The sequence below is a fragment of the Xylocopa sonorina genome, chromosome 1 (assembly GCF_050948175.1).
Source record: "Xylocopa sonorina isolate GNS202 chromosome 1, iyXylSono1_principal, whole genome shotgun sequence".
NCBI lineage: Eukaryota > Metazoa > Arthropoda > Insecta > Hymenoptera > Apidae > Xylocopa > Xylocopa sonorina.
Window position 1 is genome coordinate 18,930,845 of NC_135193.1, and position 19,146 is coordinate 18,949,990.

The window sequence follows — 19,146 nt, forward strand, 5'->3', positions numbered from 1 at the left end:
TTTTTTATTATCTCGTTCGTGTCCTTTCTCTCCCCTATTTAACAATATGGGGTAGGCAAGGGGCTCGTACCATGTATCTTTCTATTATGCTCGTTAACACCATGTTGCGCGTAGAGATAAAAGTTTATCAAAATACATTTGTATAAAATAAATGCCGTCAAAAGCACGACGAACGTTCAATAGAAAAGCTTTACCTTGTCATGAGATTTGGACGAATGTAAACGTCCTTGGCACATCGTGTTTTGTTTAAAATCTTACCCTACATTCGTTCGTGGAGGGGAAAGGCTCCGTCTAACTAACCCTTTGGTCAACGATAAAAACAATCTACGTGTTACGAATCACAGTCAAATTGGAAATGCGATGGATTAAGAACGTGCTGTTTTTTCTTCTATTCTTTTTGTCTCTTACGTCGTTGTTTGTACGTCCGAAATCAGAACGATCTTGACCCAGAAACGAAGGACGCCACTCTCATTCTCCGAACGAATCACGCACGCCCAAGAACCATTGCCAAGAGTGCCATACGAACGTAGACGCCGTTCTCGGCTTGCCGGAAGTAAGCGGCGCGCGGATCCGTGTCGAATTCCGGGATGATCTCGAAAACACGTGGCAAGGGATGCATCACCACCATCTTCCTCTTCGCGCGGGACATCAGCTGCGGCGTTATCACGAAATGCCCGCAAACCTGTAAAAAAACGTCGCGTATATCCGGCACGCGCGTCGTAAATCGATAAAACACTTATGCCAAGACCAAACAGAAGTCTGTCTGATTTGCGCAACGGGGTTAATCACGCGATAGCTTCTACAACTTGTCTCTCCCCCTTTTTTTTGCGCTATGATATTTCTAACTAGGTGATAGCAATTTATCTCAATACGAAGGTCAAGGTGCGTCGTATGATTTCGTTTACGTGTATTAACGACAACTATTCGATCCGCACACTATCGTGTTCATTGATAGCAGAATCATTCACCCAATTACCTGACGGTATTCCTCCTGAGTAGCGAAACGTTCTTTCTGAATGCGCGTCATGTAAAGAACGTCCGTATCTGGGAGGGCGTCCTCGAGGGTCGTGAACTTATCCTGCGGTATTCCACGTTCTGACACGTACTTCACTACGTGATCGGGCATACCAAGTTCGGGCGGGCAGACGTAACGAAGCTCGACGTTGTACAAAGTCAACAATCTGTAATGTGACGGGAAAATTTGGATTGGGGGATCCGTCGATGTGTCATCCTTTTGTATGTAGATTCGCAAAATTTATAAGGGACGAACCCTCTGACCTTGCGAGAGAATGAACAGTTCTGCCATGTTTCAAATCCCCGACCATAGTGATCGTCAAACCGTTCACCGTACCGATCTCGTCCCTTATCGTGAAGATGTCGAGCAACGCTTGGGTAGGATGCTCCCCGACGCCATCGCCAGCGTTTAACAAAGGCTTCCTACAGTGCTGTGCAGCTCTCTGAACGCGAAACACTCATTGAATGCCTGAAGCATGATTAATCACCTTTATCTCAAAGAATTCAATACCCACCGATACGGCGCCCGGCTCTGGATGCCGGAGCACCACTACATCCGCATAGCCAGCCATCACCGCTACCGAATCTGTAAAAGTCGATGCACGTTAAATACGATGCATCGTGTATTTTTTTATTAGAGTTCCCTGTCAAGCCCACCTTCCAACGTTTCTCCCTTTTTCACCGAGGACGTGGACCCATCCATGTATATCACTCGACCACCGAGTCTCTCCATCGCAGCCGCGAAGCTGCAAGAAGTCCTCGTGCTGACTTCGTAGAAGATCGATGCCATCAATTTCCCCTGCGTCAAAATGGAGAGCAACGACGATAAATTTTTGAAATATTATTGATCACGGCGTTGCAAGCTCCTTCTCACCCGCAAAATGTGATCTAAAGGCCTTTCCTTTCTAACAGCATTGCGAAGTATCTCCGCAAGATTGAAGATGTCTTTCAGCAATTCTTTATTGAAGATGTCCACTGTCAGGATATCGTGTCCCGCTAGATTGTGGCTGGTGTGAACGGAAGGAACTGGCGGCACGGGGGTTAGAAGGAGATTGGGATTGCTGTCGCTTTTGTACTTGGTCGCGTTGCTAATCGGAAGAGGCGAGATGGTGCGCTGATGAGACGTTATGAGCTTCGATTGCTCGCGAGAATCCACGTCCAGAGCGAAGTGGACGTTCGTCTTGTGCGATGTTGTCTGGAATAGATGCGCATATAAATCTGTAAAAAAAAAGAGAGGAACGAATAAATCGTGCGATACGAAGCTTCGATCTAAGATCTACTTTACCGTTCTGCTCCTCCTCCGACATGTCAGCTATCCGGTCCGCGTAATTGTTGTACTTCTCGTAACTCGGCGACAAAAGTCCGTCCATGGCTGAGCCTGGTCGACTAGTCACGTCGACGACCGGTGCACTCGCAACTGTCAGGAGTTTCGCCTTGGCTTGAATCTCTCTAACGTCTTGCCCGAAGCCAGGATTCACCAGCACCTGTCCTTCGACGTAGGCGACTTCTCCCCTCAAAACTACCCTGTGAACCGTTCCACGGACTTTCATGCCAGCAAACGGGGTCCACCTCGATTTGCTGAAAGGCATCGCGTCCGGGATCACCCATTCGTCGTCAAGATCCACCTCGATGTAGGTGTTCGGTTGATCCGGCACGTTGAAGATTCTCTTCGGATTTCTGTACAGTTTGTCCGTGATATCCTGAAATGACGAGACATTTTTGCCAGTACTGTAGATGGATGTGACGAGTGTTTGATAAAAAAAAATAGCGGAAAAGTGATATCAGTAGCCCGTACTTTGTAACGAGAAGATATAAAACAAGACACTTATGTAATAGTGTGATAATCAAGATTTTAAGTTATCGTCAATTTAGCTGGTGTTCACGAAACTCGTGGTCATACTTACGTCGATCGTTAGCTTCCCTTCGTGGACTGCGGTCAACAGAAGCGGGAGCATCGTCTCGAGTCCAGGAAATCCTGGGGGTGGTTTCTCGCTGGATTTCTCTTGCACCGTATGGGGTGCTTGAACATAAAATCGCGTGTTTAACAGAGCTATCACTTAACTATCCTGAGTCCATGGCAAATCGTTGAAAAAGTGACCAAGAAGGCACTAACCATGATCCGTCGCGAAACAGTCGATAATATCGAGATTGTCCCAAAGAGCTTGTTGGTCTTCTCTGGTCCCCAATGCTGGCCTTACTTGGCCTCGTCCGTGTCCTATGCGATCTAGATCGTCCTCGCAGAGGAACAAGTGATGAGGGCACACCTCGCAAGTAACTGCCATTCCCTAGCATAAAGAAAAGGGAAATGCATTCGCTAGGAAATACTATTGTGAAAAGAAACGGCAACGGATCGTATACTTTTTCTTTAGCCGCGCGTATAATTTGAATCTCCTCCTTCCTGGCTACGTGGCACACGTGAATTGGCCTGTTATGCAAACCGGCCAACAAAAGGATCGCGGCTGTCGTTTGCCCCTCCGCGTGCACGCAGAGCGGATACTTCTTCGGCCAGGTTTGAAAGTGCTAACAGAAAAAAAAACCCGAAACGTCGATTAAGCGGTGAATCACACGGGGAAACATGCAACGTGCAATTGTCGTCACGTTATCAACGCGATTAATCCGCGTCCCGTTTACGTACCTTGATCCACAACGTGAGATCGGTCAATCGCAGCGTCGTGAACGTTTCATTCAGATACATTTTCAGACCAGCCGCTAACGGGGCCAATTCCGACGTAATGTTGTAATTATCCGACGAAGCGCCCACGTAAATCGCGTAGTCGCACCTTGCGTTGGGAAGGGCGCGCTGCACGATCGTAAAGAAATAAATGTACAAGTAATCCGTGAACCTTTGGGACGATCTCGTAATTTTCTCGTCCGAGGTAATCTGTCGTTCGTTTGATATTCACCTCTTTGGCTAGAGCGAACGATTGATGATCGACAACCGCGGGGTTCGTATTGGGCATCGCGAAAATGATCGTGATACCACCGGCTAGTGCAGCGGCGGTGCAAGAAGCGAAGTCCTCTTTGTAAACCGCGCCAGGATCACGCGTGTGCACGTGGACGTCGATGAACCCTGGAAGCTTGATCATCCTTCGCGATGACATGCAATCCGTATGGGTTTTCATGCGTGGGGCACGTCCGCCCAGCATTCTCATCGCCTGTGCAGCAAACAGAAACGTTTTCGACGTCACGTTCGCTCTTGATGATGTTTAAACAATAAGTACAACTATACGGTTACTCATCGACGACTATAGAAAGTAATTCTATTCTGATTTTTTTTCGTCTCTCGTAATGATTCGTCGCAGATATAAAAATGCTACCGACTATAATCCTTGTATTAAACTTTCTTAATCAGTTTAATAAATACCGTGGGCAACTCGTCACTCCTTTGCCAACGTGATTATACAGCGATTTAGATATTCGGCGATAAGAGGCGGACATAAACAATATTTGAATTAAGGCTTGGTGAAAAAAGTATCTGCGCGCGGTACAGTGTCACGCTTACCTCGACGAGCAATTTGGCGCACTTGACGTCAGTGACCAGAGGAACGGAATAATCGATGGCGAGCCTTCTCGTACGGTAGCCGTGTGTCATAAAGTTGGAAACACGCCGCGCGCCGCCATTCCTCATCGGCAAATTAATTACAAGATCGAACTGCTTCGACGATAGGAAATCGGCCAGGTGTCTCAGGTCGCTGGGGCTGGAATCCTCGTTCACGCTGATGTTCTCGAACGTCCATTGTACCGGTTCTACCTGCGCTCGAAAAATATTCGTTTCACGTTTCATTTTCTCTCGCATATTTTATCTATCACGCTTTTCAACGCGATTGTTCATATTACTTTTTTTTTTGTTCTTTTTTTTCTTATGTTAAGCCAAAGCAATTGGACCTGTTGTATCTGACCGTATCTACGCGATAACGATCTTTGAATACGCAGTAGTTTTACTGAATCACTGGCGGAATCGACGGAGCTCTATCGATCAAGATAGACGGGAATCGTTTCGGCGATTTTTCTTCGCTCGTACGTGAATCCCTGCTGCGTGACACGGATACGTGCGCTATTGCTGCGTTTCAAATATGTTTATATAAAAATATTTTTGGTATCATCAGAAGCTATTTTCGATATATCGATTGCCTCTTTATATCCAGCACTTAGATTAGATAAGGATCAACTTTCTTCTTAACATATTTTTATCTCTGACTTCAATAGGAGAATCGTGAACTAGTTGCCGTTACAATATATATCATTGACATAAACAAGTTATAACTGAACAGAACTCTACTAGTATTTCTATAGCTTGTAGAATGAAATAGCTGAAGCACTCGTATAACAAAAGTCGATTGATTATTTCAGTATGTTAATTTTTTAATGCATTAATCATCGCAATATAGGAATGAAAATTACAATTTTTTTATACTGATACGACGATCGACAGTGGAACCGTGTGAAACGAGTCTTGCAAAAGTTCAGTCAACTGTTGCTCGAACAAATAAAGTATTCTACTGTAGTTGCAATATCAATCGAAAATATGTCTACGTATACATTAATTCCTACTGTAGTCGCTTATCGCGTGTGTATATCCCGTATCGCGGGAAATATCTTGCATATCGAAACGATATCACTCCTTAATAGCTGACCCAGATTTTTCGACTCGATTCCGCGGCACGGAAATCGTGCACGATCGACTCGAGAGCACGATCGACGCGAATCTCCTCGGTTTTTTTATTGAACTTACGATCCGCTGGCGAATTTTCGGTACTCGTAAACGCGCGTTACGACTATCGCACTTCCCTCGTGGAATTATAGTTTAGAACCGCGCGGCGCGAGTGCCGTGATGTTAGCACAAAAATTGTTCATGACCGGCTTATTTGTCGATAGCCGATAGCGAGCGTCGATTAGAGGCATTCCGTTTCGTAGCTCGATAACGATAGGTAGGTAGGTATTTATCGGGATCGGTACGCCGCGATTACATTATTGTCCCGTTGATGATTGAACACGCGTTGTCTCGTATACCCGTTTACATGCGTCATGAACGCGGACGTTGATTCTTCGGTGAAGTGTCAGGATCAACGAACAACAACCCACCGAATCGGTTGAAGAACCGAGAGGAGACATTCTGTAGTTGTGAATTTAGTTTCCCGCGGGGTTTCAAGCACTTAAGTGCCACGGACGCGAGATGGGAAACTCCAAGTCGAAGATCAAGTCGCGGGAGAAAACATACGGGAAGGTCGGAGTGAGCAGCCAAGCCGAGAGTACCAGAAGCTCGGTGGCCAATCGTGGCGAGCCTGACCCGCAGTTGCTGTTGTTGAAGAGGACCATCGAAAGGAACCCCGAGATGTTCATACTGAACAATCTCATGATGTGCGTTCAGTTCTTCGGGAACTACGACGAGTAAGATATCAAACGATTTTCCAAGAATCGTGTATCGCGACGTGAAGAATATTCACGTACACGTTTCTAATTTTATTATTAATACGACGAGGGCCATTCTACTTATTCATTGAACTCCGATACGATCCGTAGATTATCGGTACCGCTAACGCCCGTGCTCGCGATAAAACGCGACTTTATCGGGATCGATTAGAAAACAATACGCATTTTACCGCGCTGGTGGGTTTCAGGGAAATCAAGCTCGTGAAGGAGACGCTGGCGTCGAAGCGCGAGAGCGAACTGAACAAACATCTGCCGCGGCAAAAGCACGTCTTGATGCCGGACATTCTGCAGGAGCAAATCGCGCGGAATGTTCGCTTCGTGTCGATGCGGAAAACGGGTCGACCGACCCTCGAGCCGTTGCTACCGATACGAATTTACGTGGTCCACAACAACATCGACATCACCGAGCACGACGATCCGCCGCAGTACAGCAACGTGAACGACTTTCCCATGTACAACGTACTGTTGAAACCTACGCAGCATTGCGGTAAGTGATCGAAATCGCCGTGTACTTAAGCGATCGTATCCCTCTCGGTATTTATCGTGTCTACGTTGTTGATAGGATACGTGCAGCTCCAAGTGCTCGATGAGTTTCCATCGAAAAAGTCCGACGACGTGGATCTGTCGTCCATCGCGGAGACCGAGGACGAACTGTACAGCGAGGCGGAGAGCATTTACGGTCCGAAGCCTCGATCGATCGCGTCCGCCAACATGGTGAGGCCCGCGGTACCGATGCGAGAGTCCTTCAAGGACTCCAAGTTCAACCATTCGAAATCTCTACCCAACTTGTGCGACGAGGACGTCGTGTCCGAAGATCCGATCAAGTTATCTCATTTTAATCGTAACGTTAAAAATGTAACCGATTACGATAACGGGTCGCTGGCCGAGGAGCGAGGACGGTCGAACGTCAAGGCAGGATCGAAGGGCGAGCTGTTCACGCGAGAGAGTCCGCAATGGGAGAAACAAGTACCTCGAACGAAGATCGTTCAAAGGTCGACCAATCACGATCAGATCAGCAACAATAGTTCTGGATACAGATCCGGCAATTACGGCATGGACACTGACAGCAATCCGAGTCAAACCTCGAAGGCATCCCCTAAATCTGGCTCAACCGAGACCGATATATTGAGAATGATGAACGGGGAGTACCCGAATAGTTGCTTCAAGAAGATCACGTACGCGCCTGATGGGACCGTGTACAACCCTAAGAAGGAAAAAATAAAACTGTTGAACAGTAAACAGCGCAGACTCAAGAAGGCCATGCGTCGACACAACTATCAACTGACGTACGTGAACAGCAAGCAGTTCACGGATCACTTCAAGTATCTGTTCGAGAAGAGACTGGCGTACTTGCTGGGCTTCGACAAGGAGTCGGTGAATAACGTGGAGAAGTCGGCCGATTGCGTGGTTTACTGCGACAAAATAATGGTGTCCAATGAGGTGAGATACAGCCACATGGAACAGTACGAGGTAATACCAGCCGTTTGGCTGGATTGGCCGATGTGCGCTCAGGAGTGGCTGGACAGGCCGCGGAGTACCTGGCCCGATTACACCGACGTCGACAGGATCAAGGACTTCGGTTGCTACGTGGTGCCAGAGTCCTTCGAGTTGACGCACGAACACAGCAATCTCATGGAGGATCTCGAGTGGCAGTTGACCTTCCCAGCTACCGAAAGGTATCTCGAAACCTGCATGACACAGGCCCAAGTGCAAGTGTATCTGATCACGCTGATGCTCCACAAGACGTTCCTGAGACCCGTATTCGACACTATATTCGGCTTGACCACCTCGCACATCAGGCACAAGCTGTTCTGGATGATCGAGGAGGACGACAGGCCGTCCAAGTGGCCGTACAACGGAATGGGCGAGTGTCTGTTGAAGTTGCTCAACTCTCTCTACAGCAACATCGGCCAGAACGAGCCCACGCTGCAAGATTACTTCGTAAACGGCAGGAATCTCTTCAAAAATATACCGGGCGAGGACATGCTGTACACGCAGAAGCAATTGAAACGTATCACCGAGAACCCGGTGATGTACGTGTTCCACGCGATGGAGAACATCTATTACAACGAGAACTTCTTCCCGCGGTTAAATTACGAGATGTTGTTCAAGATATTAACGATGGACACGTTGTCGTTGCTCAATCCGACGTTGTCCCAGAACATACCTATGCCGATGACGCGCAAGCAACCGGAAGCGATCGTGCAGGAGGACAAGTATGGCACAGTAGGATTTTGGGACAGGGTCAAGACTACCAAGAATCAACGAAGCAGGCAGGTCGCCCAACCGATAGTTAATAAAACGTTGATTAACACGCGCAAGGCCTCCGACTCTATCATCGAAATCTCGGTAAGCACGCTACTTCGTAACAGAATTCCAATTATTATCGAAATCCGGAACGAACGTTTCCTGATTGTGCGGGCTGTTTCGAAAGATCGTTCTTCTCGAAATCATTACACTCCTGTTTAAAAAGATGACTCATATCGCTATCTGTTAGCTATTTCTCCATTTCATTGATTTCCTCGGCCGACGACCCTTCGCCACGTCAAATACAATTGCCCGTATTAATTCGACCAGCCGAATAAAAGGCTACCTAAAAACACGATTATCTATCGTTCTATATTCGATAACAGCTAGTGAAATTAAATTAATTTACTTCTACTCCGCTAAACTCTAATCTTATCTACACATATATTATCTATAATCTATGATATAGGATGATACCTAGGGATTAAAAACTCTATTTATCTTTCTACTTTCAGATACGATGTGCTAGTCTGGAAGGTCCAAGGTTGTACATTCTGTTAGAGTTCTTCATACGGCACTTCATCGTTATAGCCGAACGGTGCGGCCATTACAAAGCGGGCCAGCAGAAGACGAGCTTCCTGAACCACGCCGATCGGCTGTCCATCCTTCTCTTGGAGAATCAAAATTTCAAGGAGAACGCACTAGCGTTTCGTAATAAAATTAGGGATCTCAGAAGGAAGAAACTAGGCTCCGACGAATCGCAGGAAAAACGGCCGCCTATGCCAAAGAGGAACCAGGAGACGGCCATTTACGCCTCTGCGTTGAACGATCGGTTCACGCGCGAATCACCGAACAAAGTTCGGTCGTCGATGGAATCGAGAGCTAGCGCTAGTCACGGTGTCACGAACGTTACGAAGGCGATCGTTCACGAGTCACCTTACGAAGAACCGGACGAGCAGCCTCCGAGCGTTCCGGTCGACAAAAGTGCACCGACTGCGAGCACGAGTCAAAGTTCGACCGAGGAAAGTGTAGTTTCGGAGTCGAACAACGGGAAACGTCGACTCACGGTAAAGCTTCTTGATAGCTCAGAAGCACACGAGACTACGTACATTTAGAAACGTCTTAACTGAGAAACGAGAGAGAAGGAAAAAACGCAAAAGGAAAAGAAAATAAAAAAAAGAGAAGGAAAAGAAAAGAAAAAGAAACACACGCGCGCGCACATATACGCATATCACTTGATCCATCGACGAGTTTCGGCATTTATAGTAACTATCCCACTGTTCTCTATCTACTCTTCCGTTTCATAATAAATTTTTCAAACTTTAGCGAGTAACCTACATAATTTATTGATATTTAATTACTATTTATACTCACGAACACGAGATCGGACGCATTTCTTGTTTCTAAAGAAATTAATCGCGGTAGAACGCAGAGGAGCTTAGGTAAACGTAACTTGTATATAATTATATTTAAATATATGTGTTCAGCTGTTCTAAGAGAGAGGATCTTAAAGGACACTCGTGAAATGTACTTCTCACTTACCTCCACCCCGTGCTCTGTGTAAAAGTCGGCGGTCCCCATGCTAGCGTACAGCTTGTAACCCATTTTGTGAAGACTGCTAATGGACGGCAACAATTCCATTTTGTGCTGTAATCGAAAATAACGTATGTCTCTGTGCGCGAAGCGTGTACAACGGTTCTCTAGAATGCTGGAACACGTGGAAATTACCTTGAAACTACCTATCGAGAGCAAGATGCCTTTCTGCGGCATATGGAAACCTGTGCTCATCATCCCCTTCAAGTAAGCCTCGTATCGATTGTCTCCGAAGCAAGCTACTTCCCCGGTGGACACCATCTCTACGCCCAACATCACGTCGGCACCTATTCAACAACCAGGTGTTATACTTCATCCTCGATTGGCTATGAAAAACTCGTATACTGACCAGCAAGACGCGAGAACGAAAACTGAGGAACTTTAACGCCCACTTTGCCACATCCGGCGAGAACGTCCACGGGATCCACGGGCTCTCCAACGATCAATCGCGTGGCCATTGCTACGAAATCGTGGTCCAACGTCTTGGAGACGAACGGGAAAGATCTGGACACTCTGACGTTGCACTCGATGACTTTCAGCTCGTTATCCTACCGAGAAGAGAAGAAGAAGAGAGATTAATATGTATCATCCACCTCTTCGATGGAGTTTACTTATCGACAACACTACCTTCGCGATCAACTGCATATTAAAGGGCCCTGTTACGCCGAGGGATGCAGCGATAGCTTTGGACATCATTTTTATCTTCGCCAACGTTTCCGCGTTGATGTCCTGCGGTGGCGTGACGAGGGTGGCATCGCCAGAATGAACCCCCGCGTTCTCCACGTGCTCCGACACCGCCATGCACAGGATGATTCCGTCATAGGCGACCGCGTCGACGTCTATCTCCTTCGCCTCGAGTATAAATTTTGATATGACCACCGGATGCTCCTTGTTCACTTCACTGGCGCTCTTCAAGTAGGACTCGAGATCGTGATTCGAGTGGGCCACGTTCATGGCGGCACCGCTTAACACGTACGAAGGACGCACCAAGCATGGATAACCGACTTCCTCGCAGAACTCGATGGCGGATTTTAAGTTGGTCAATTCTTTCCATCTGTTGTAAGTACGATTGTTAAGTTAACGGAAAAAAAATAGAGAGAAAAATTCACTTCATTTTTACCTAGGTTGCGAGATCCCTATTCCATCCAACATACGAGAAAATTTGAAACGATTCTCGGCTCCATCCACAGACTCCGGTGAAGTGCCAAGAATTCTAGCTTGCTGTCTGTGGAGGTCCATCGCGATGTTGTTTGGCAACTGACCGCCCATGGATAGAATTATTCCTTCGGGGCATTCGTGATCGTAGATGTCCATCACGACTTCGAACGATATCTCCTCGAAGTACAATCGATCGCTCATGTCATAGTCCGTGCTGACCGTCTCTGGATTGTAGTTGACCATGATCGTTTTTCTCCCCAAATTTCGCAACTCGCGCAGGCAACTGACCGCGCACCAGTCGAACTCCACGGAACTGCCAATTCGATACACTCCAGAGCCTATGTACACGAAATGTCTACGTGAATCATCTTGACGCCTACCTCTTGCTCGCACATTCGCTTACCTATCACCATCATGTACCCGCCAGGGAATTCCACGTCATGCGTTATGCCGTTATACGTCAGGTACAAGTAATTCGTGGTAGCTGGCCACTCAGCAGCCACCGTGTCTATCTGCTTCACCATCGGTCGAATATTGCTCTCCTGTCTTTGTATCCTCACCGCTAGTTCCGAGCTCTTAACCACGGCTGCGATTTGTTTATCGGAGAATCCAATCTGCTTTGCTCGTAGCAAAATGTCGTGCGACAATTTCGTGTGATCCGTATTCTCCAACACCGCGTAGTAGTCGATTATGTTCTTCATCTTGTGCAGAAACCATCTATCAATTTTCGTAAGCTCGTACAACCGATCGATCGTGTAGCCGGCCTTAATGGAGGCGGCAAGAACGAACATCCGTTTGTCCGTTGGCTTCTCCAGTTCTTCGTCGTTCGGAGCTTTCACATACGGATCGAAACCGTTGATGTTCTCGTCGACCATTCGCAAAGCCTTCTGAAAGGCCTCCTCGAACTTGCGTCCGATCGCCATTACTTCCCCAACGCTTTTCATCGAACTGCCGATCTGAAATGGTCAAAAATGAAAATTTCGCGATACCATAAATCACGATACCATATCCATATTCAGTGGTATGATTCGTTCATACCTTCGTGCTGACTCGATGAAACTTGCTGAGGTCCCATCTTGGTATCTTGACCACGCAATAATCGAGGCTGGGCTCGAAGCACGCCGTTGTCTTCCCGGTGACAGTATTATGGATATCCGGTAAACGAATACCAAGAGCCAACTTGGCGGCCACATAAGCCAGCGGATAACCGGTCGCTTTGCTCGCCAGTGCCGAGCTGCGAGACAATCTCGCATTCACCTCGATTATATAATACTCCTCGGTGTTTGGGTTCAACGCGTACTGAATGTTGCACTCGCCCACGATACCAAAGTGCCTGATCACGTTAATGGCCGTAGTTCGAAGCATATTGTACTCCTTGTTCGACAAAGTTTGACTAGGAGCGATAACGATCGATTCTCCAGTGTGGATACCAAGAGGGTCGACGTTCTCCATGTTGCAAACCGTGATGCAGTTGTCGTACGCGTCCCGAACGACCTCGTACTCCACCTCCTTCCATCCTTTCAACGACTTGTCGATGATCAGCTGATTCGAGTGGGCGAACGCTTGCTGCGCGAGGCGTTTCAGTTCTTCCTTGGAGTTCGCGAAACCAGAGCCCAAACCTCCAAGAGAGAACGCCGCCCTAGCCATCACAGGGTAGCCCAATTTCTCAGCTGCGTCCAGTGCCTGAAAAAATGCGAACGTGGTATATAATCTGGAAATTTTCAGGAAATATCCAACATTCATCGCGACGATCCTCAAGTTTCTCACCTCTTGGATGGAGTACACTGCAGCGCTCGGTGCAACCTTCTCGTTGATCTCCGCGATGCGCTCAGCGAAGATCTTCCTATCCTCCGTTTCTATAACCGACTGTATAGGTGTCCCTAGAATTTTAACGTTGTACTTGTCGAACATCCCATTCCTTTTCAACTCGACGCCGCAATTGAGAGCAGTCTGTCCGCCGAACGTTAAAAGAACGGCATCGGGTCTCTCCGATCGGATTACCTAAAATGAAATTAAAATTGGTCAGATAGAACTGAAATCGAGCGAGAATATCAGCGTCTCGCCTACCTGTTCAACGTATTCCGGTGTGATTGGTAAAAAGTAGACTTTGTCAGCCATACCCTTGGACGTTTGCACGGTCGCGATATTCGGATTGATCAGAAGCGTTTGTATGCACTCCTCTCGCAACGCTTTAATCGCCTGCGAGCCAGAATAATCAAACTCGCCCGCCTGACCGATGCTCAGACCGCCGGATCCCAAAATGAGGACCTTCTTTGGTCGTAGGAACAAGTTGCTGTTTTCGATGTTATACATCAACTTTCGATTCAATCGTTCCTTGATGGCCACTTGTCCATTGCCCTTCGCATTGTCGGTCACAGCGCCCAAGAATACATCGAACAGGCATTCCAGGTCCTGGGGACCAGCGGTGTGCTCCGGGTGGAATTGAACCGAGAAATAAGGAAGCCACGAGTGCACGACCCCCTCGTTGCTGTTGTCGTTGGTGTTGGTGAAAAGCGGTTCCCAATCGACCGGCAGTTGGCTCGCGTCCACCGCGTACCCGTGATTCTGCGAGGTCATGTAGCATCGTCCGGTTCCGTGGTGCGTCACCGGTTGATTGTGGCCACGGTTCCCGTAGCTGGACGGAAACTGCGTTTGCTTACGAGAAACGAGATAACGATAAGATACTGGATGAAAAATACGGTACGTACCTCATCTTGTAGGTGGTACATCCCGCGGCTAAACAGAGCAACTGGTGACCCAAGCAAATGCCAAAGATCGGCTTCGATGTCTCGGATCGTAGGATCGATCGAATATTGTCGATCGTCGTCTCGCATCTGTTAGGGTCTCCTGGTCCGTTGCTTAGGAACAGGCCGTCGTAATCTGCTTCGTTTAAATCGTAGTCCCAAGGCACTACGTCGACGCGAGCACCTTGACTAATCAAGCATCTCAATTGATTGTACTTTAGACCGCAGTCTACCACGCAAATACGCGGATAGCCAGCGGGATTGTAGCTTGTTTGCCGTGGCTGGAACACAACATACGATGTAATCAGCGTTACTAGGAAGGCTATCGTTTAGATCGCGACGCGCCTCGCCGTTTGCCCACCTGAACAACTTCTGCGACGAGGTTCCTCCTGTTGGGATCCGCTATCGGCGGGATCAGCGAGGGTAACGGACACCCACCCGGGGGCTCGAACACGATCCTACCCAATATCGTACCCTTCTCGCGAATTACTTTCGTCAGAGCCCTGGTGTCCACCTCGTGTATACCAGGAACGTTCTGTTCCCGCATCCAATCGGATAACGTCTTGGTTTGCCGCCAGTGGCTCGGTGTCTCGCATATCTCTCCAACCACCAGAGCAGCGGCCCAAATTCGATTAGATTCGAACCAGCTGCAAGAAGAATGATCCCCGCTACGATCGTGTTCAGTTTTCGAAGTGCTCTATCGCTGGCATTTGCTCCGCGATCGTCGATATAGAGTATCGACGAAAACAGCGGTAGAGCGATAAATATTAGTCATCGATAAGGATATATTTATTTGGTAGTTACTGTGTACACCGGCAAAAAACGAATGTATTTTCTATTTTTTTCTTTTCTTTTTCTCATTTTGATCTTACTATGGGATCTTATATTGGTCCAACTCGTCACCGAATACGCCATAATTCCCGATCAATGGATACGTGAGCACTAGTATTTGTGCATGGTAGGAAGGATCTGTAAGCGACTCCGGGTAACCCACCATACCGGTCTGGAAGACTGTAAAAAATGCATCAGTACGGGCAGCGTGTAGGTATACGCACGTTACGCGTGGAACGGTCGTTCGGATTGTAACCGTAATTTCGGAATGTAAATACGATATCGAAAATCACTTGCGACCGAACGATCCGATTTACGGGCTCGCGATATAAACGGATTAGAGCAGATGATAGCGGTCACCTCGTGAATTGTTGAATACGTTTGCATGAAAGGGAAATCGTATTTCTGTATATATATATATACACACACATACACGTGAACGTTAATATCGTTAGACTCGCGTACGATATAAAAGCAAAAGTCTTCGAGGCAAATAGAGTTGTCAATGTGTGCGACGCAACGACGTGTTTCCTGCACGGCGAGTATTATCGTAAGAATTCGTTGAAAGATAATAACTAGACGATAATCATTGACCGAAGAGGTATAATCAACGAGGGACGAGAAACGGTCCCACGTGGCGTCTCGATTATACGCTGACCTAACAAACGTATATGTAACAACCCACTCTCTCTATCCCTCTCCGTCTGCTCTCATCGGAGCGTGTACTCGGACGCAAACAAATAGTACGATTCTACGCGAGAAGTAATGCGAGAAGAAACGAGCTGATCCGAGGTGTCTAATTAAAATCGAAAGCACGCTGATCGCGGAAAAAGAGTCTGTGCACGTGCACCGAACCGCGCGACGCAATGAACATGGACGAGAGCACGTGCTCCTCGTGCACTCACCTATTTCACCATCGACCGGTTTCTCCGCGCCGAAATGTCTTCCCGGGAAGACAGAGCCATCCTCGAGCAAAAGATAGACCGGTTTAGACACGGGACCAAGAACGGTCGCGTGCTCGTGCATTTTCTCGAACGATTCGCGGGATACTCCGGGCGTGTTCTCGACCCGGTGGACACTGCTCGCAACGCGAGTCGAGGGCACGCTTTATACATTCAGAATCGAGGATCGTAGCGGGCCTCGCGATGTTGCTCAGCCTCGCGTAGAACCGTGCGCAGCGCCACGAAACGCTTTCTGCTCCAGCCGATAGGCGTCCGGTTCTGCTGGTCGTTGTGCGCGCGGTCGACTGCGCGACTCTCGTCGACCAATCGCCGCCTTCGTTACACGGAGACTTTCTTCGAGGGCCGTCCATTCGCTCGCGCGCCATTTTATACTGTGCGCCGCGGATTCGAATTTGAAATTCTCCCGCGAACTTTCCGTTCCGTTGCGTTCGCGTAGCGTCACTGAGTTGCTGACCGCGTTCGACGATAGATATCGACTGGAAGAAGGGGATCGCGTGCAGTGAATGGGTTTTAAAAACAATTCGTTGCGATACAACCAGAGTAGATAGTATTCAAGTCTTATTATGAAGTAATTAAACGATAATAATGGTAATCTTATTACGGAACGATTAAAAGATAATATCGTGCGTGTTGTTACGACACGATCGAACGATAATAGTGTTCATTGACTGAACGTGTTACGCTACGCTGCGATTCGATGATTCTTCCAAGAATCGCTCGATGTATCCTTTCGATATAGTAGACGATCGCCTATTAGATAATCCCTCGCGAAGTAGAACTCCATCATCGACGGGACGAGTTTGTATCCAACACTGGAATCCATTTAAATACACGTTCGTTATCGGAGATAGCTACACGCGATCTACGCAAGACGATACATTGCGAATTATTATTTGCAACAACGCGTTAGCTATCGGTTGCATCGATATAAACGTTTCAAACGAATTATAATGCGCATTCGGTGAGATCGATCTCTTTATATGTTATACTTTCTGAGCTATCAAGTTGACCTTGCGCTGATGTGAAATTTCAAAATGTTGCAAATCTGAGTATACATATTTTTTTTAGTTGAAATAAGCGCATATTGATCGGAAAATCCGTACGTGTACAAAGTGCATGTAAACATTAGCGGTGATTAACTTCTTGATTTAAAATAGTCACAGTTACGTCGTAAAGATTAAGTTCGTTTAAAATTAGAACACTATCACTTTAGTGTTTCCACGTATGCACCACGAGCTCGCGGTAAGGAAACGTGGGGAAAAAATAATGAATTTAAAACGTTTCTCAGTACAACCCATAGGTAACGAGCTGTTTTAGATAACGGCTCGTATCGATTCTTCCCGCAGACACGAGTACCACCTACAAGTGTTCCGGCATCGGTAAGTCATTCGCCTTTCTACGAACTGAATCTAATATTTCATCGTGCCGCCGCTTCAGTTCGTTCCAATTTGCTTCCCGCCCTTGTTCGCACAAGTGGCTACGAATTTTGCAAAACAACGGCTCCCTGTCGTACAGATGTCGAAATTGTTCCCTCTCCAGCTTCTTCATGGCACCTTCCACCCTCACCTGTGAACAATCCAGGAACTCTACGCGTTACGATCAAACGTATCACCAATCGTTCCGTTCTCTACCTGTTTCGTGATCTTCTGGCCTTGATCGTTGATGTAGAACCAAAAGTAACACATGGCGGCGTACGGGACGTTCTCCTGAAATAACCGAGACCGATCGGTGGGAGAGAAGGTCCTCGTAAAATCGCGTATTCACTTACAATATCGTCGACCTTTCTGCTGCGCGAATCCGTCACGATCACGAAGCCGTCGTTATCGAACTCCCGAAGAACGACGCTCCTCGCGGACACCTTACAGTCCCTGAAACGGGATCGTTTCATTGAGAAGCACGCACATAGTACGCAACGTTCGATAACCCAGTACCAACTTGGAAGTAGTTGCCAAGCAACAGGCGTCCGGCGTGTTCGGATCGTATCTTCGTCTCTCCTCGTGCCAAACCTTGAACAGCTCTACCGGATGATCGATCGTCGCGTCGATTCTAGCCAGATCCGAGGGTTCCTCGTTCCCGGTCGACCCCTTAGCAGACGATGATTCCCACAAGGGGATCGATTTAATAACACATCGAGTGGAACGTGAGAACCAATGCATCAACGACTGGCCAATAATTCAATCCATTGTGCCGATTGAAGCGAGAAAGGAAAAAAGTATTACGCTCGTCTTGATCTTGATTTCATCGGGCAGCCGACATTATTGGTTATTGCCACTTTAATTCGCAAATTGAAACATTGACACAAGGATATATCAAATTTCTGGCTACACAAGGTAAACACGATTGAATTTCTCACGGCTGGTATTTGTTACCTGACTGAAAGTACTATGTTGCAAACGCACAGTTTGCTACTATGTTGCAAACGCAAAGTGTCGAATTGCGATCTGACTCGCGCAGGAACGCGCATTTCTGGCTCGTTCGAAAGGCGACACTGTTCAAAATCTAAGAATGCTGCACCATGTGTGTATATATAGTTACGTAATGTGTACTTATAGATACTAGAAAATCACGGCTTACCATGCTCCTGTTTATACCGTGCCGATCTGTTAACGTCGCGTACACCGTCGCAGTGACTACGCTGAAACAACGTCGACTTCGTCTTTTATTAACCACCCCTACCCCAAGCCTCCCACCATTTCTGTCAGACACTGCGCACGACTTCACTCGCAACGCAAGGTGGATATAGAATGCCGCTCGCGCGTTCGTACTTGTAACATTTTCTACAACGAATCGAAACTTAATATAAACTTGTACGATAATCCAAAGCGATCGAGTAGAGAAATATCACTTGTCATCGCGACGCGATGATCACATCAGTCTGTCTGCGAGAGGAGGAACGCTGCTCGTCGGTCTTTCTCGAGCGTATTTATGCTTTAATGAAACAATCGTCTTTACAAAACTTTACAATCGATTCACACGAATCGGTACGAGATGTGTGTGTGTGTGTGTAACGACACCGTATACGTATAACGATAATTCTCAACGCACTAATTTACAATGTTATATTTACGTATTTTACAACCAGTTAGATAGCCTAATCTCGATAATGTTGTGACAAAATTCTATAAAACTGGAAACGCTCTCGTTCCATGGCTCGCATACCGCGGTAC

General features: G+C 47.2%; 3 protein-coding genes across 4 annotated transcripts; 1 reads left to right on the plus strand and 2 right to left on the minus strand.

Annotated features, from left to right (window-relative positions):
* Window positions 1-37: 37 nt before the first annotated feature.
* On the minus strand, window positions 38-16,218 carry Rudimentary (carbamoyl-phosphate synthetase 2, aspartate transcarbamylase, and dihydroorotase rudimentary). Of its 2 annotated transcripts, XM_076901150.1 has the most exons (26): window positions 15,923-16,217; window positions 15,059-15,197; window positions 14,548-14,833; window positions 14,151-14,467; window positions 13,510-14,077; window positions 13,210-13,443; window positions 12,481-13,125; window positions 11,846-12,398; window positions 11,405-11,780; window positions 10,912-11,338; window positions 10,634-10,832; window positions 10,420-10,571; window positions 10,234-10,338; window positions 4,517-4,765; window positions 3,918-4,169; window positions 3,650-3,814; window positions 3,373-3,534; window positions 3,128-3,299; window positions 2,919-3,034; window positions 2,300-2,714; window positions 1,889-2,232; window positions 1,672-1,813; window positions 1,530-1,600; window positions 1,279-1,457; window positions 977-1,181; window positions 38-682 (listed from the first exon to the last, which is right to left on the minus strand). In XM_076901150.1, the coding sequence occupies exons 1-26, from the start codon at window positions 16,041-16,043 to the stop codon at window positions 485-487; spliced, it is 6,792 nt and encodes a 2,263-aa protein (XP_076757265.1). In that variant the 5' UTR covers window positions 16,044-16,217; the 3' UTR covers window positions 38-484. The 2 variants fall into 2 exon arrangements, with proteins under 2 accessions (XP_076757265.1, XP_076757258.1); XM_076901143.1 differs by having other exon boundaries at window positions 10,234-10,571; window positions 15,923-16,218.
* Window positions 6,188-9,806, plus strand: LOC143429690 (uncharacterized). The gene is made up of 4 exons (XM_076905409.1): window positions 6,188-6,402; window positions 6,633-6,931; window positions 7,007-8,793; window positions 9,207-9,806. The coding sequence occupies exons 1-4, from the start codon at window positions 6,188-6,190 to the stop codon at window positions 9,804-9,806; spliced, it is 2,901 nt and encodes a 966-aa protein (XP_076761524.1).
* A 294-nt stretch (window positions 16,219-16,512) lies between the features above and the next one.
* On the minus strand, window positions 16,513-18,167 carry LOC143427384 (pyridoxine/pyridoxamine 5'-phosphate oxidase). Its single transcript, XM_076901467.1, has 5 exons — window positions 17,915-18,167; window positions 17,748-17,847; window positions 17,611-17,685; window positions 17,343-17,545; window positions 16,513-16,791 (listed from the first exon to the last, which is right to left on the minus strand). Exons 1-5 carry the CDS (start codon window positions 18,133-18,135, stop codon window positions 16,662-16,664), a joined length of 729 nt encoding a protein of 242 aa, XP_076757582.1. The 5' UTR covers window positions 18,136-18,167; the 3' UTR covers window positions 16,513-16,661.
* Between the last annotated feature and the right edge of the window lie 979 nt (window positions 18,168-19,146).